The sequence below is a fragment of the Mustelus asterias genome, chromosome 19, assembly GCF_964213995.1.
Source record: "Mustelus asterias chromosome 19, sMusAst1.hap1.1, whole genome shotgun sequence".
Lineage (NCBI taxonomy): Eukaryota > Metazoa > Chordata > Chondrichthyes > Carcharhiniformes > Triakidae > Mustelus > Mustelus asterias.
The window spans coordinates 59,899,409-59,917,975 of record NC_135819.1 but is presented as its reverse complement, the minus strand read 5'-3'; the positions used below and the strand labels follow the sequence as shown (position 1 = coordinate 59,917,975).

Below are 18,567 nucleotides of genomic sequence, written 5' to 3'. Positions count from 1 at the left end.
CCCACTTCTTCCATCACCAAACCCAGGGACTGCCAGTAGGGGAATAACAGTTTAATGATTCGTTGATGAGTGCAGGAGGGCTTGCCAGGAGCAGCCCCAGGCATACTTAAAAATGAGTTGTCAACCTGGTGAAGCTACAACACAGGGCTACTTGTATTCCAAATAGCATTAGCAGCAAGTAATAAAGCTGAGCAATTCCACAACCAACGGATTAGATCTGCTGTCCTGCCCCATCCAACCGTGAATGGTGGTGGATAACTAAGCAACTCACTCGAGGAGGAGGCTCAACACAAATCAGCATCCTCAATGATGAAGGAGCCCAGCACATCAGTGCAAAAGATAAAGCTGAAGCATTCGCAACAATCTTCAGCCAGAACTGCCAAATGGATGATCCATCTTGGACTCCTCCAGAGGTCCCCAGCATCACAGATGTCAATCTACATTTGAATCAATTCACTCCGCGTGTTATCAAGAAATGGCTGAAAGCACTGGATACTGCAAAGGCGAGAGGCCCTGACAAGATTCCGGCAATAATACTGAAAACTTGTGTTCTAGAACTTACCACGCCTCTAGCCAAGCTGTTCCATTACAGCTACAATGGCGGCAATATGGAAAATTGCGAAGATATGTACTGTACACAGAAAGTAGGGCAAATCCAACCCAGCCATCACCACTCCATCAGTCTACTCTTGATCATCTGCAGAGTGATAGAAGGGGTCATCAACAGCACTATCAAGCGGAACTTACTCAGCAATAGCCTGCTCAGTTTGGGTTTTGCCAGGCTTGCTCCATTCCAGACCTCATTACAGCCTTGGTTCAAACTGGACAAAAGAGCTGAACTCCAGAGGTGAGGTGAGAGTGACAGCCCTCGACATCAAGGCTGCATTTGACTGACTATGCATCAAGGAGCCCTAGCAAAACGGGAGTCAATGTGAATGAGGGGGAACACACTCTGCTGGCTGGAGTCGACTGTGGTGGTTGGAGGTCAATCACCTCAGCTCCAGGACATCATTGCAGGAGTCCCTCAGGGTCGTGTCTTAGGCCTAATGCTTCATCAATGACCTTCCTTTCATCATAAGATCAGAAGTGGGGATGTTCGCTGATGACTGCACCATGATCAGCACCATTCGCAACTTCTCAGATACTGAAGTAGTCCATGTCCAAATGCAGCAAGACCTGGGCAATATCCAAGCTTGGGCTGACAAGTGGCAAGTAACATTCACGCTATAGAAGTACTAGGCGACAATTATCTCCAACAAGAGAGACCTATCTATTGCCCCTTGACATCAATGGTATTACCCATTGTTGAATTCCCCCACTATCAACATCCTGGGGGATACCAGAAACTGAACTGGACTAGCCATATAAATACTGTAGTTACAAGAGCAGGTCAGAGACTGGGAATCCTGTGGTGCGTAACTGACCTCCTGACTCCCCAAAGCCTGTCCACCATCTACAAGGCACAAGTCATGAATGTGATGAAATACTCTCCAGGTGCCTGGATGAGTGCACCTCCATCAACACTCAAGAAGCCCAACACCATCCAAGACAAAGCAGCCCGCTTGATTGCTATCCCTTCCACAGATATTCAATCCCTCCACCACCGATGAATAGTGGCAGTCGTGTGTACTATTGACAAGATACACTCAGGAACTCACCAAGATTCTTTAGGCAGCACCTTCCAGACCCATGGCCTCCACAGTCTAGAAGGACAAGGGCAGTAAATACCTGGGAACATCACACCTGGAGGTACCCCTCCAGGTCACTCACCATTCTGATTCGGAAATATGCCACAGATCTTTCACTGTTGCTGGGTCAAAATCCTGGAATTCCCTCCCTAATAGTACTGTGGATGTATTACGCCTCAGTGACTGCAGCAATTCAAGAAGGTAGCTCACCACCACCTTCTCAAGAGCAACTAGGGCTGGCCTAGCCAGAGACACCCACATCCCATAAATAATTTTTTTTAAAGTACACCATAGGATAGTTGTAAGTCCATTAGTAACAATGTATGAGAGAGAGAACTGAGTAATAGGAACATCTTTGTCTCTTCATGCTCTGAACCTGCAGCTGGAACTGCCACCGATCAATAAGAGCTTCTCCAAAATCATTGGGTGTTTTATCCCCGTTGATAAATGCCTCTCATCCATGTAATCGATGTTCTGCTGTGTTGCCAACAGATATTCATGACCAGCAGTGAGCTCGCCCTGTGTAGAGGAGATCTATTGGGAGCCCACCCTGTATATTCAATCAATCCCTTCTATCGAAACTGGGACAGGTTCTGGCTGGTTAGAAGATGTCATGCTCCCATCCCTCCGCCAGTGAAACTGTCCCAAAAGGAAATTCAACTCATTGACTTCAGGGGCAGGGATGAGTAAAGGGTTGTGACCTGTTCAGTGGTTTCTGATGTCCGAATGCAGAGTTGTACAATATGATATAAAGAGAGAGAAATGTATTTTTCTAATCCCATGGTAGGATTATTCTAATGAACAGCTTGAGTGGAAATTCTTTAGCTTCTTTACTCCTGCTAAATTAGCTGAAGTTTTATTAAGATTGAGACCTTGTATTACAGAGCTGTGAGGCAGCTCTGCACAAGCACAACTCAAAAACTCAAGTTTGTTCATGCTAAAGACCTCCTTTAACAGCTGTCAACGAAGTCCAGTCAGATGGGCTTGGACAGCTGCAATCCAATTTTAAATGGACATGGAATTTTGTGCACAAAATTGCCCTCACGATTAACAAAGCACAACGATAACAGCACAAGCGAAAAGCATGTGAAACATTGATGATTAATCAGTCATCAGCATTTGGGTACAATCTGGATTGTGAGTCATCCAATTTATTTTATGAATGGCAGCCATTTCAAATGACAAACGAAGCAATTGTCGGGCCTGTGGGATAGATGGATGCAAAACATCATAGATACACTGATTACATTGCTAATTAATTGACTATTAATGCCTGGCTTCATTTGACAGTTATGTTCAGTTTAAATGCCCAGCTGTCAGCAACAAGTCAACCTTCTTTGTTAAAGGCATTTTCAACTTTTGGTTACTGTTTCTACACAGGCTATTGTATTAATTTCTTGTTTAAATATTTAAACTGTTCTTTTGGCTTTGTTTGTGACAAGTGTTCATGAGGATTTCTCAACTGAACATAAATCAATGATAGTTCAGCATTTTTCAGAAACAGTCTAGATTATAACATAAAGAAACATCAAGGTGAACATAACACACTTTGGGTGTCAGTTCAAAGAAAAACTTGTCACCTCATAAAGTACAGACTGACTCAGTTAAACGAATTTTAAAAATGAATTGGATCAATTCCAGATTTGACAATTATGGGTTTGAGGTAAGAAAAAATGAAAAATAATCAGATCAGCTCTGAAAATGCATCTCTTTATCTATTCCTACATCCTTATGTTCCACTTGACATTTCATTGCAGATTCACTTTCAGCTTTGAGTGCAATTCTGATGATCTGAGTGGGATTTCTGATTCACACTTTCTCATTTAGCCCAATTGCTCACACCACTCACAGCCAAATTCCTTGTATGAAAGCTTCACTGCTCTCAGGTGGGATCAGAGAGGGCTCCTTCTAAAGTGACATCAACCAAAGAGCATTCTAATTCAATTATTTCAGCAGTTGAGGTCAAGATGTTTCCTCTTCTAATCCTCTTGTCTTTTTTTTCTAGACCACCGTTATGCTCAATACAACCACAGCATCTGTTCTTCAGTTCTCTATCGGTAAGCAACATTAACCTTTTCTTCATTTACCCAGCCCCATCAGCATTGAAGCAGCATTGCGGAAGCATTTTGAAAACTTTGCGATTTAATAACTTCCATTTTAATAAGGCAAACATTTTACAACAGACTCAAATAGTTTTTTTACTTCAGCGTGTTGCAGAACATAATAGAAATGAAAAACAATACAGTGGCAGTGGAAGCAAACTTCTGTTATTCTAACCTTCCATCCGTGATGGAAAAGTTATTATCAGTATTGTTGGGGGGGAACCTGTTGAAGCAACAAGTAGGTGCACATAAACACTACGCTGTCAGGGAGTTTGAAGAAATTTCACCACACTCTGTCTCACATGGCCTATTTTTAATTTCATCCGAGTCAGCACATGGAAGCAAAGCTGGAAAATGAAGCATTTCCCAAGCTTCATACTTCGTGTGAGAAGGATTGCCCATCAATTATTAACACACTCTTATGGTCCCCCCCCCCCCCCCCTGTCAATATTGATACACCCACAAGGTATTATTTCAAACCCAGCAGACATCCAAAGATTTCTATCTTGACTCCCATAGGACAAGGCCAGCTACCCACAGTAAGACAGTGCTTTCAGTGGAGAAAGATTCCTTATTAATGTGCTACCACAAAAAGGATATTCCACTACGTCAACAAATGCAGCAATCAGATGAAGATTGGGCAGGAATCTGATGACCTCAATCATCACCTCACAGGCCAAACACTAATGCATCAACGATAAAGGGCGCAATTCTCCCACCCCACAATGCTAAGTTTCCAGTGCAACGGATTGGGAAATCTCATGGCCGGGCCTGCGTGGGATTCACACATGCGTTCCCGCCACGCATGCATCACCCAGCGCCGGATTTCTGGTGCCATCAGATCCGCGCTGGAAACCAGCGGGAAGACATTAATCTAATTTTAATGCTATTGGCGGGCCCGGGGCTGAAGTCTCCGGGCCCTCTAGCCTCTCCCACCCCGTGGAGTATTTCACTCTAGCGGGGATTACAGTAGCTCCCCACTTTCGGGGAGCTAGCGGCCTGACCTCGCTGGAGTGAAGGGGGGCAATCGGGGACCCCCCCCCCCGGGGGGGTCAGGCGGCGGGGGGGGGAGGGGGGGGGTGGTGCCCCCTGGGCACTGGTACCTTGGTAGTGCCAGCCTGTGCCCCCTGGCACTGCTCCAGGGGCAGTGCCAGGGGGCAAGGTGTCAATGCCCGGGGGCTCCTTGCCGGGCAGGGCCAAGGGGACAGGGTCTATTGGGGGAGCAGGGCCTAGGGACAATCGGTGGGGAAAGGGGGTCCCGCTACCACTCTGCATTGGGATCGATGAGGGCAGGAGGGAGGCCAGCAATTGGGGCGGGTTGGTTAGGGGGAGGGTCAGCCGGAGAATTGGCACTGTGGGGGTTGGAGACCGGGGCGGTCTGAGATGGGGGGGCGGGGGGGGCAAGGCTGGCCCTGGAATGGTCAGGGGAGCGCGATCGGGCCATGGGACTGTTGGAGGAGCAGCACTGTGGGAGTCCTGGGCTGCCCAGTGATCAAGCTGGCCAGCAAACAGGAGGCTGACAGCTTGGGATCACTGCGCATGCGCAGAGTGTGGGAGATTCTGAATTACTCCAGTTTTCCTGTGAATTCAACACTTAGAATTTTTTTGGGAGAACTCCGCCCAAAGTCATTCTACATCAACCGTGAGTACAACCCTGTTGACCAATCCATTCTGTCATTCTGGTCAAAAAATTCTGCATCTCCTAAGAACAGGAGAAGGCTGTACCACCATTTAATGATCTGTGACCTAACTCCATTTACCTGCATTTGCCTTATACCCATTAATATCTCAGGTAACAAAAATCTATTTCCCTCAGCTTTAAAATTAAAAATTGATCGAGAATCAATTGCCATTTGTTCCAACCTTTTATCATCCTACAAAGTGTTTACTACTGAAAAGTCTTGCTCTAATCTTTAGACTATGCCTCTGGTCCTGTACTCCACCACCAGTGGAAATGGTGTAGATAGAGAGAAACTATCTGTTTTAATATCTTGAAAACTTTGATCAACATATCCCTTAACTTTTTAAATCCTAGGGAATACAGCCCTCGTTTGTGTAATCTCCTCATATCATATTGGCATCGTTCTGGTAACTCTCATATGCTTCACTTCCATGAAGGCCAGTATATATCCTGTCTAAATTGTGGGGCCCAGAACTGCTCACAGAGAAGATGTTTCCATTAATAGGAGAGACTAAGATCTGAAGGCACAGCCTCAGAGTAAAGGGATGACCCTTTAGAACCGAGATGACCGAGAAATTTCTTCAACCAGAGGGTCGTGAATCTGTGGAATTCATTACCACAGAAGGCTGTGGAGAAGGCCAGGTCATTGACTGTATTTAAGACAGAGATAGATAGGTTGTTGACTGGTAAGGGATCAAAGGTTACGGGGAAAAGGCAGGAGAATGGGGTGAGAAACATTTCAGCCATGATCGAATGGTGGAGGAGACTTGATGGGCCGAATGGCCTCATTCTGCTCCTATATCTCATGGTCTTATAGTACTCCAGGTGGATCTGACCAGTGCTTTGTATCACTGAAACATATTTTCTCGCTCTCTATATGTAAAGACTAACCATATGGTTATTTTCTATACTTGTTTATCATTTCAATGATCTTTCAAGGGAGACATAACACCAACATGCCACCCTGGCGGCCCCATCCACACCCCAACCCCCATTTTCGATTTACTTTTCCTTTCTACGGTACTATAGAGAGGGCATTTCCTAGTCAAGACAGCAGGCATATTGTCTGCAACTCAGATTATCCACGCCACCTCCATGGTCCCTCAGATACCCCATTATACCTCCATGCCCCCAAGTGTCCTCCATAGCCACTCACCATGTGTGTACTGTTGTTGTGATCCACGAACCACCACGGGAGACTCAGGTACAAGTTACGATCGTTTATTCAAGCGTGCAAGAAGAGCACCATCTTTGAGAAACTCCTGAAACAGTTTTCTCCTCTTATACAGCACTCTGCCAAGTCACTGTATTTTGTTAGTCATGTACACAGAACATTGTTTAAATTTCAATCTTGTCTACATATAGGTTTACATTAAGCCTTTCTTTAGTTTTAGGTACATAGTTCACCAAGCAGAACTTCAGTGGTTATCCTTACTACGCTCTGACTCAATGTCTGTTTTTCTAAAGTAAACAAATTTTATTCCTAACACCTTGCTGGAGATTTCTGCTAGTTGAGGTCCTTGAGGGATACAACATTTGTCTGGCAACTCATTACTGAAATGGATCTTTAGGGTGTGCAATGTTCACGAGTGTACAGAGTTCACAGGCTGACTAGATTGTGCTCTGATGGTCACCAAAGTTTTGTTGCCATATATGCTGGGGGGAACGTATGGTCCCATCAATGACATACCCCCACCATGGGTCTCCAGGTGGCTAGGAGTATGTTCAACGGGAAACCCCATTAACAATGGCGGGACCATAAGATCCCAGCAAACAGTGCGTCACCTTCCACTGATGCGAAACGCACCATGGAGAGAGAGGCAAATCCCACCCGGTGAGTCAGGAGTATTAACTCCAACCTCCTTTTACTAAATATATTAACTCCCCCTAACAGTACTTCGCATAGACCACAGGAGCCATACAGTAGCAATGGGAATTATTTTTAAATCATTGGAAAAAATTAACAGAGGGGAGTAGATGCAGATATTTGTCCAACTTTCAAAAGCAGGGTTGTTTTCATAACCAGAGCTGTCTACCAAATAAACCTGTTGGACTTTAACCTGGTGTTGTTAAACTTCTTCCTGTGTTAACCAATTAAATCACAGAACAAAACAAAACAGCAGAATCTGACAGGACTTTTTTTACATTTGTTAATGCATTATGGCACTTTTGACAATTGGAAAAGATGCTGCTCAATGCAAGAGTCAACCTACCATTGTAGGTCAGTTCCTATGATAAGTTACTTCCTTAAAACACACTTTCATTACAATACAACATCCAATAGTGACATTTGAATGTGTCACAATATTTTGCACTTATCTTTCAGTATGTTCCTGTCTCCTCAGCAGGTTTCTCCTAATGGTCATGAATGCTCCACAGAGGGGTGTGCGTGTGTTTTTTAGGGCTTCCAAAATCAACACCAGTACATGAAAATTATGTCAGGAGGAAATACAATTTCCCTGTGGTCCACACAATAGTGACACTGATGTGTGTTTTGTCCCAAGGCCTTTCCAACCTGTGAAAAGGCCACATGAAATGGTGTGGGTTGGGAAGACACAGGAAAATTGTTTATTCCAGCAGTGTTTGACAATCCGATTCACACCTCCACTGGGGGATGAAAATCTGGCCCCAAGAATAGATGGAGTTGGTGCAAATCCAGCCTAACCAGGTTCCTCCCTTATTTCCAGTGGGTTCTTCGGATTCCTACTGGAGATATAATGAGAGGCAGAACCCTCAAGGAATTTGAAAGCATTGTCAATTATTTTTATTTTCTTTATTTTTCTTCTTCATTTCACTTTTTCCACTCGTTCATTTACACTTGTATGCTGAGTTGATTGCTCAGGAGTTAAGCTCAAGATTAATCTCAGCATAACTTGTTGTTTTAACAGTAATCATTCATTTGCAGTATTGCCTAAAGCACGGACCACACAAGTGATGCAATACTTGAGATGGGGCTACATGTAAAAATAAAAGTTAATCACTCATTCATGTTAAGCTGTAGGATTTAGTTTTATATGCTAAGCTATTGATGGAAAACACAAATTATTTTTTATGCTGGTAAAAAATGTCAAAGATTATATTAGAAAATTAAAGGTAAGTGCTGCACAAGGATACCTCATGAAGATAATGGATGGATCGGGACATATCCAGATAGGGCCTTTAATTCTTAATTCTTTTGTGGTATTTAGAGACAGTGTCCAAATACAACATTTTGAATAGCAATCTTTCATGTAAGGAACAGAGATTAATTGAGGAGAAAATTGAATAGGATTATATTTGATTGTATCACTTTCTTTTCCTGGTGAGCAGACAGTGGAACAGCCTAGGCTCCCAGATCCTTTTGTAAAATAGATGGAATTTGAAACTGGTCCCTTACCCTGGCTGCAGTTCAAATTTCTAATGAGCTATAGCTTTAAGAGCAGTTGTTTGAAATATATCCCTTGCATAAAATTATGTCATCCCGTCTACAGAATGTCTCTTCAATAAGATAGTTAATCGTTCCATTGCTGAATGCTCCTTTTTGGGGTTTACACATCAGCCTGTTTCACTTGGTGTTAACTTCCTTCAGGCGGGAAGATCCGTGGTAGTAAAAGCACTGCTGCTTTTTCCGTCTATCAATGGAGTGCTCTTCTTCTCCTGATTTGTTTATCACTAGGGCAACTCACCAAATATATTTTAATCCAATTACTTGTAATGGTTTTACAAATTGTTAACCTTTTATGTTGATTTTTTAAGTTTGACTTCATAAAATTAGTTTCGCTCCATTTTCTCAGGCCACATTTTCACTTGACAGAAGAGGGGCAACTGGCCGGTAGGCCTGCAAGCTGTGGGTCTCCTATTTCCCCGTTAAACAATGGATCTTGAGCTTGTGGGAACCCATCCACTGTATTGGCTGCTTCCTCAAATTACAGCCTCTGGGAGCTGACACTGGCATGTGCGGGTTCCTGACCTGTACTTTTTATTTACTTATTAGTCACAATTGGTCTTACATTAACACTGCAATGAAGTTACTGTGAAAATCCCCTAGTCGCCACACTCTGGTGCCTGTTTGGGTACACTGAGGGAGAATTTGGCACGGCCAATTCACCTAACCTGCACATCTTTGGACTGTGGGAGGAAACTGGAGCACCCGGAGGAAACCCATGCAGACATGGGGAGAATGTGCAAACTGCACACAGGCAGTGACCCAAGCCAGGAATTGAATCTGGGTACCTGGCGCTTTGAGGCAGCAGTGCTAGCCACTGTGCCACCATGCCGCCCCATTCCTCCCGACAGTGGGATCTGGACCCACAAATGAAAATTCAGCCCCTCCTTTCTGTTCAGACCTGAAGCTTCGCTGCACTATTCTCTGATCAAGAGGGTGGTTCCTCTTCAGCAGACTACAAGGAGCTCTATTAGAGAGGTCTAGGGGACAACTACCATTTCCTTTGGGGATGTAATGTAGCCATCACTCATCAGTCCCTTCTGGCACTTGTGATCAAAAAATGATGAATATCAATTAAAGTACTTGCTACTTGTCCCCCTGCTAACTGGAAGAACCTATCTCTTCCTGTCGATGTGCATCGCTACACACGGTGAAACAGAACTCAGTGTCTAAGAAAGAATATAAAAATTTCATACTTAAAATTGAAATATTGTTCATGCGACAGCGATCATACCTTCAAATGTCAGGTCCTCAATTAGACAGTGAAGTGCAATCAAAGAAAGAGATCTGAGAAAGCACAGATTCACCTCACTGCTCCATTATCTTCTCATACAACTAATGAAGGGGAAATATGAATATTGTAATAGAGTACAGTACAAAAACATTCTATTCTTTTTAATATGGTTACTGTACCTCAGTCCAGATTTTTTTTTGCATTGTGTTTTAGAAAGTGTGTCTGAACCATCACTACACTATTAAAACATTTAAAAGAGAGCAGAGAGATTTATTGAAAGGGTACTTTTTGAAAAAACAAAACTACCTTGTAGTTTGAAAGTGTTTGTCAAAACGTAAAGTTAGATAAATCAGGCAGAAAACAGCTCCTGTCAGGAAGCTGTGGTGAGTGAATGTGTGTTCAATTAGACCTTCAGGACACCATCACTCAATATTAATAGGAATTACAACCAGTCAATCTATCAAGCAAGTTAATCAGAGAGCAATCATCCTAGCTGGATTAAATTACTGAGCAAAATATCTTTTGTTCTAGTTTTAATATTTCTACCTGCTGAAAGGTTAGCAGCAAGTACCGGTCGTACCTTGTTTAAAACGAGACTGGTTTTAAAAACCAGCGCAGTGTATTGATAAGCAAAATTCTCAGTGGATTACTCTGGTCTCAGCTGTCCATGTTCATCTGGGCAGGTGATTTTCTGATTCATAATTGCTGTCAGTTCCCAGCTAGGGAGCTAAGTGGAGCACTGCATGAAAGCAAACTGCTCAGTTATGATGAACTGGGTGAGAAGAGGAAGAAGGAGGCAGCATCCAAATGTCCTTACTTGAATTGCATTTTGTATTAAAAGATGATAGAAGAGGAATGTTTGAGGATGGCTGTGGAAACCTCCACAGCTCTCTGGCCATGATACCGTCCTGGCTTAGTCATGGGGAGGCAGGGGCCCAGTGACCACAGCTGAGAGAAAGACTAATGGGACAAAATAGAAAGAGAGAGAGAAATAAATTGTGGCATTTGCAGGGGATCGAGATTGTGGAGAAACAACAGGTCAAGCCATAGTGGTTCCCCACAGAGTTGGAGGGAGAATCAGCAAGTGGGTCACCCTGGACCATACTTGAAACCTCACCCAAAAACTACACTGGAATGACAGAGATGGGATTTTCTGCTTGTCTGTTTTGTTGTGGATGATTGCATGGTGTGAAAGAACCACCCGAGGGATAGAAAATTCTATTAAATATGAAACAAAAAAGATTTTCAGGGGGAAGAAGTACAATACAATTGTAGTCATGGACTCCATTCATAGTCAACAGATCAATAGCTCTTAACTTCCAGGCTGCAGCGATTTTGTTACAATGGATTGATAAAATTCATGGATCGTTTATAGGTCTCAGTGAGTGCAATGAGACGGTTCAGTTAGTTAAACACTGCTTCTGATTAACTCGTGTTATTGTTATTGTTCTTTGTACAATGCGTGTACTGATTGCAGCTGAGCTGAACAACACTGTAGTAAGAGATCGCTGGTGCTGACCAGGTGTTGCGCCTGATTGAGCGAGAGATACATGTTATGGTTTTCTATCTATTCATACATTAAAAATCAGGTTTCTGTCCTGACTGTATTATTTACTACTCCTTATAGATATGGCAAAACTACATATGCGTCCAAGCTGTTAAAACGGCAGTAAGCACTTTTGTGCAGGTGAACCCCTTTGCATTACCAATTCCTAATATTTCTACAAATTTATTCAGTCTTCCCTCTTGGGAAAAGTGACAGATTACTTGCCAGGGTTGTGATTTATCATCTATATATCATACATGTCACATAAATCATACAAAATTCCATATTTACATTTAACCACAAATCAGCCAATGATTTCTTCATAAATCAAACGCATGAAAGGTTTAAGACTAACATGCGGGCAACGGAAGGTCACGGCTATGGTCGCTGATGCCTCTGTCAGATCATTTCCTGATGCTCTTTTTTCCTCCTCTGATCTGTCTTCCAGGGTCTGGTACGTGTCGATATAGCTATACCGATCCTGGCATTGTCGTCTCCTACAGCAAGAACACCTCAGCTGATTGGATTGTTCTGGAGAAAATTAGGTTTGTAGTAAAGAACATTAATGGGAAGGAACCGGAAGGGGGATGGGGGTGGGGAGCTGCATGTCATCATACTCCGCTGCCAGTACACCCTAGTCCCTGTACCTTGGTTTCAAAATTGGGTAATATGGGTGCCCTTGCAGAGGTTAAACATGTGAGCCCCGGTCAAAAGGTTATGAATTCGATCCTATAGCTGACTTGCTCAGTTGGGGAAATTTTTTGTAACTTTAATTGCTGCGAAATGGAATACTGCACACAAGCAGGAGATGAAAGTAAGGAAGGGAAATGCTTGCATTGCCCTGTTTGCTTGATTGGCACCATCTACAGATTTCTAGCAATAGTTAAGGATATATAATCACCCCTTTTCTATGTGAAGAGAATATGTGATGGTAAGTAAGCTGCAAAGGTAAAAGGTAAAGAATAAAATGAAATAAATTACAAAGATAAATGATTTGTATTTTTTAAATAACAGAGCTCCGTCTAACACCAGCACCGTTATCCACATAATCTATCTTCCCCAAGACGCCAAAGGTGAAAATATCAAATTTAAATGGAAGCAAGAAGATCTCCATGCAAGTGATGTGTATGAGGCCTGTTGGGCCCTGGATAACATACTGATCATCAATGCTGCCCACAAACAGATGCTTCTGGAAGATAACCTAGACCCAGTCGACACAGGCCACTGGCTTTTTTTCCCTGGAGCAACAGTAAAGGTTTGTTCCAATTAATTCCCTTAACTTAATCATTTGCTGTTTTGTACAGACTCATCTCTTTGCATGTCTTAATTCTAATTGATAAGCTTTATACCTCTGTGGAGCAGTCATACCCAGTGACTAATCCGTTAAAGTATGAGTCATTAAAAGTCTTCGCTGTTGGAGGGCACATTAATTTAAACGTGCTTACAAATGACATTTAGTTCCATTCCATACAGAATTTGTATTGCAATTATGCCTTGGTCCGTCTGGCTATCAAATATGTCCTTCCGTCTGGCTGGGTTGAATGACATCTTCTTAATTTGGGAAATTTATGATGTTCACTTGTTCTGAAATGAAGGTGTTGAGGGCAGATTCCTCTCCATCTGTCACCAGCCATTTGCAATCTGCCATCTCCCAAACCCAATGCCTGCAATCCAACAGCAGTAATCCTGATAAAGTGTGAGGCCCAGCTGTCGGTAAATATCATCACAACAGTGATGCCTTAGGGAGAAAATCAAGAATTTATTTTGATATTGGCCTCTGATGTGCATCTAGCTGTGTGATAATACATGTGACAGGAAACATTCTCAGGACATGAAGGTGAGGTCATTTAGATTTGCGAGTAATGGGACAACCTTGAAATGGGAATTGCTTTAGCTCAACCTCGTGTTCCCTACTCCCTGGATATTTTGATTATTATCTGTCACCATGTGCTGACATTAGTGACTCTTTCTCTACACCCTAGCTATGACTGTAACACTACATTCTGCACTCCCTCCTTTCTTTCTCTATGAACAGTATGCTTTGTCTGTATAGCGTGCAAGAAACAATACTTTTCACTGTATACTAATACATGTGACAATAATAAATCAAAACAAGCCAAATCAAATCAGACATTGGAATGAACTAATATTCTCTGCCATTTAGAAGAATGAGAGATGATCTCATGTTGAGATATGTAAAAAAAAAGAGGGTTTGCCAGGATGGACGGTGAGATGGTGCAGTGATAAAACTGCAAATGGACAGGGATAGAGCATGAAACGGAACCACTTTATTTTAACCTCACTCTCATTGCTTCCCCACTCTGCGTACCATCTTATGAATAGAACTTGGAATGACTTAAAGCAAGATTGTTTAAGTCTTCAGAATTGTTTAAATCCGCAATGTTCTGCTTTTCGTTTTGTTTAAACCTTAATACTAATACATTTTAAAGTTAAATCCATGTATTTAATGCAGATAAGAATACTAATAATTGACTATTTTATTACACTTTTTCGTGTGGTTAATAATATTAACATCAATAATGAATGGTTAATTAATGTTATCTGCCGCAAACAGGATTGTCCAGTGATTTGATCCAATGAAAATCAAAAGCATTTAATATTCCATTGATATAACAGTTTCAAATAAGAACTGGATTCATATTTGGTTAAGAAGAAATTTAAAAACAAGCTCTGGGTAGTAATAGGAACACTCAAACTGGCTGCATCATTCCCTGATTAGGAAAGGGGAAAAAATTAATCAACATCACTGTTTTTGACTGGCATCTAGTGACCACCAGCTGGAAGTGAATGTGTGAACAACATCTGTTGCGAACTGGATTAGGCTCAACTGTAATAAAAGCAAATACTGTGAATAATGAAGATCTGAAATAAAAACAGAAATGTTGGAAAAGCTCAGCAGGACTGGCAGCATCTGTGGAGCGATAAACAGAGTTAACGTTTTGAGTCCAATATGACTCCCTCTGAACTCAAACTTCATTTCCGAAGAAGTGTAATATAACTCGAAAGATTAAATCTATTTCTCTTTCCACAGATGCTGGCAGATAAGCTGGGTGGGATTTTCCGGCCATGCTCGCCCCAACACCTCCCCCTCCTTCCCCCACTTTCCACCCCCCCCCCCCCCCCCCCCTCCCCACCCACCCCTCGCCCGCTACTATTCCTGTGGCGAGCAGGATCTGGTTAGCATGCAGCTCGGGTGTGGCGTATAGTGTTGGTCACCACATTACAGGAAAGGTGTGATCACACTAGAGACGGTACAGAAGATATTTACAAGGATGTTACCAGGAATGGAGAATTTTAGCTACAAGTAAAGATTTAATAGGCTGGGTTTATTTTCTTTGTAACAGAGAAAACTGAGAGAGGAATTAGTTGAGGTGTATAAAGTTATGAGGGGTCTGGATAGAATGAATCTGAATTCAGGAGGACCCATTTCCATTAATAAGAAGGTCAATAACCAGGATGCATAGATTTAAAGTAATTATTGAATGAATAAAGGGTAGTTGAAGGGAAAGTTTTCATCCAGAGTGTGGTGGGAATGTAGAACTCACTGCCCAAAAGGGTGGTAAAGAGAGAAACCCTCATTGTGTTTAAAATACTCTTGGATATCCATTTGGTGTTGTAACCAACAGGGATTACAAATCAAGAGTGGATGGCCGGAGTTGCCAGGATTAGCTCTTTTTCAGCTGGCATGGATGTGTAAATGTGCCTAATTTTGTGGTATTTTTTTAACAGGAGAATGCGCCTACAGTCCCACAAAAATAAACTCTGCACTGTAGATCAGGGACTCTGGTGGACCATACCCACCTCACGATCATGACACCTGCAGACATACCTTAGTGTTGGCCTGGTAGTGACCACCCATAATCCACCAAGCTGTATCCCTGTTGCTTAGCAGCCTGATGTAAAATGGCAGCTGTCTCTTTGCCTCATGTACGAGTGACCAATCTTCCCATTTGTTGCCCTCGAATTGAAACCAACCCAGCTGAGTGTGCTGTAGCTCAACAGTGAAGCTGAGAAATTTGATCCACCAGCTGGGGTTTGTAACTGGTTTGGGAGTTAAAAAATAACAGATCAGACATAGTTAATTAGGTTTGTTAGCATTTCAGTCAAGCTCCAGAGAGTTGAGTCTTTATTTCATGTAACTGAACTGGTGTATCATCCTCAAGTAACTGGAAACCTCTTGTTGAAAAAAAAGCAATTGCCATATTCCATTCAATCAAAATATGAACACAGAGCTATCAGCTTTAAGATTGTGACAAATCAGTGAATGAGGCTTCTTAGAGGGAACTTCACTTTACATTTTACCGAATCGACAACTTCCTAAAGGCGGTTTGGAGCTGTCTCTGGATGTTTAAATGTTTCAGTCGCCAGGACTGGCATCTGGACAAGAAAAAGAAACAAAATCTTTACTTGGTATCACATTCAAGCTTGTTTGTTTTAATTAAGCCCACTGTAATACAGATATTTAATTAAAGGAGAATATTAAGGCAAAGATCAGCTCCGCCCCTGCTCCATGCTGACCCTGATAAGAATTTAGGCACAATGTTGAGGAACTGCAGTGTGAATAGTTAATGTCTAATCGGAGTCTACATACTAATACAAGACACCATTTTTAATGCAAACCTCCTACTTCTATTGAATAGCTATCTGTCCAGTTTTTCATCCTCACAGGAAGGCTGGAAACCCAAGGAGTGAGAGAGGAAGGTTGTTGACATGTCCAACCTAAACCACTGACCTCAGCAGACTTTCTGAACTCAGGGCCGCTTCTCCACTTTAAATCCCTGTGGCGAGTGAGGAAACGGAGACCACAAAAGTAAATTAAACAAAATTTGAAATAAATCAATGTTGGGTAATCAGTAAAAAGATGCAAATACAAATGATAGAATATCATTGCTGACTTTTCTTAAAATTGTTCCTGGCTAAGTGGGTGAGAGACTAAGGCCAGATTTTGTTAGGTTGATGGGGGTTTCACCTGCCAGGAAACCTGCGTCAGTTCCATGAGGGAGGGCAATGGAATTAAGTGCCCTTGGCACTTAAGTGACAATGGCAAGCATTCCCTGTGGGCAAGCATTCCCTGTGATTGAAGTCCAATCAGAAACTAGAATGTCACTCGTTGGAAATCTCGAGTGCCTACCTGCCCTGGGACTTTTGGCATTAGTTTCTTTTAAGTCCTCATCCATAGGACTGGATTTATTACAGCCCGTCATTGTGGGAAGCATGGTGGCTGGGCCCATTTCATCTAAGTATCAGTCTCCAGGCAGTGGCAAAACCTTCCCCAATTAAGTGGAAGTGCAGAAGGAGCTGACATGGATTTCCTGGCTGCCGATGGTAGAATGTCAATTAGATTCATTAATGAGCCAATTGACACCCATTAACCCTGAGACCACAATTGTAGTGCTGGCTCAGGGGTTAAGTGGAGGCTGCACACTTTCCCTGTCAGGTTTGCTGGCTGTGAGGGCTTGAAGGCGTTCTTCATTGTCGGGCCTAATTAGTGCCTAATTGAAGGACCCGGCATTGGGACGGGGTGAGGCAGAAAGATACAACCTGCCCTTAGCTCTGACCTGCCCCTCAACACGTTTTCCTGTCAATCCCACCCGCCACCCCATCCCATCCTCACTCATCTTTGACTTGGAGACCCATGATGATTCTAGACTTCAGGTGACTGCAGTGCCCCCAGCTACCATCAGTCCCACTCCCACTGGCATTGATGGCAATGACAAACTGCTGGTCTCTGGCCAGCAGGACTTCCACAGCCTGGGACTCGACCACAGTGATGGCCACTTAAGTGCCCGAAGAGCACTTCATTCCATTGTCGCACCTTCATGGAACTGATGCAGATTCCCGGTCAGTTCTCCAACCAGCAGGCAAGATTCCCGTCAGTCTAACAAAATCTGACCGCTGTCTCTCCCCATTCACCCAGGAGCAATTTTAATAAAAATCAGAAATGATATTCTATCATTTGTATCCTTTCATTTACTATCCAACATTCATTTATTCCAAATCTCATTTCTTTCACTTTTGTCATCTCCATTTTCTCACTCATCCACGTGCTCTGCCCTTTATGATTTTGCCAAGACTACTATTTTTTTTTCTCATTCTTTGTATTGTCTTGGATATATCAATCAATTTATCATCAATTTTTAACAACATCCTTTATTGGTTTCTTTAGTTTGATGCTCCCTGTGATACTCACCCCTCTTCACCTCTCCTGTCTGTGAGCATTGTCATTCATCATCTATTCTATCCTCCGAATTGCTCAGCACTGTTTTTCCCTGTCTCCAAATCTTTCATTTTAACTAGCTGTGTACAGAATTAATAGGTAACCTCAAATAAAAAAAGAAATAATATTTTAATGTTATTTTTGTTATTTTTCTCAATCATTTTGCGATGGTATTTTTCTACCGTGTATCCTCCTGATCTTCCAGCTCTCTCCGTCACTATTGCCTATTTTCTTCCTGTGACCTTAGTTCTACCTTTTCTGTCTCCATGATCGCAAGATGGATATGGATGAGGATGCTTATTAAGCTCACCCTGGCTCATCCATCCAGAAATAACCTATGGTCCCCAGTGCAACATCCAGCTCTCGTTTTAAATGATTTCAAGGTTTTTTGCCTCTAGGATCATACCTGGGGGTCCATCCTGTGTGTTAATTTCTTGCGGAGGAAGAAGAAATTCTCAGTATCTGTCCTAAATGTCATTATACTGTGCTGTCTCTGCCTACAGCTTATTTTGTAGCAATATACTAATATGTCTCCACTATATCGGCAATATCTTAAATGTACCTATGAGGACTCCACTCAATCATTCCATTTTGAAGTTAAAAAAGTCTTTTGCTCAACCAATTCTTTGAATTATGGCAATAGGGAGCAGAGTC

The 18,567-nt window shown here is 42.5% G+C and overlaps 1 protein-coding gene across 3 annotated transcripts in view; it reads left to right on the top strand.

Moving 5' to 3' along the window:
• The window catches only part of reln (reelin), a 343,770-nt gene that overhangs the window by 135,765 nt on the left and 189,438 nt on the right, over positions 1-18,567 (top strand). For all 3 annotated transcript variants that reach the window (XM_078235653.1, XM_078235652.1, XM_078235651.1), the window contains exons 9-11: positions 3,694-3,745; positions 12,124-12,220; positions 12,690-12,930. In XM_078235653.1, coding sequence (XP_078091779.1) covers positions 3,694-3,745; positions 12,124-12,220; positions 12,690-12,930 — 390 coding nt within the window. The remainder of the gene's footprint in view (positions 1-3,693; positions 3,746-12,123; positions 12,221-12,689; positions 12,931-18,567) is intronic.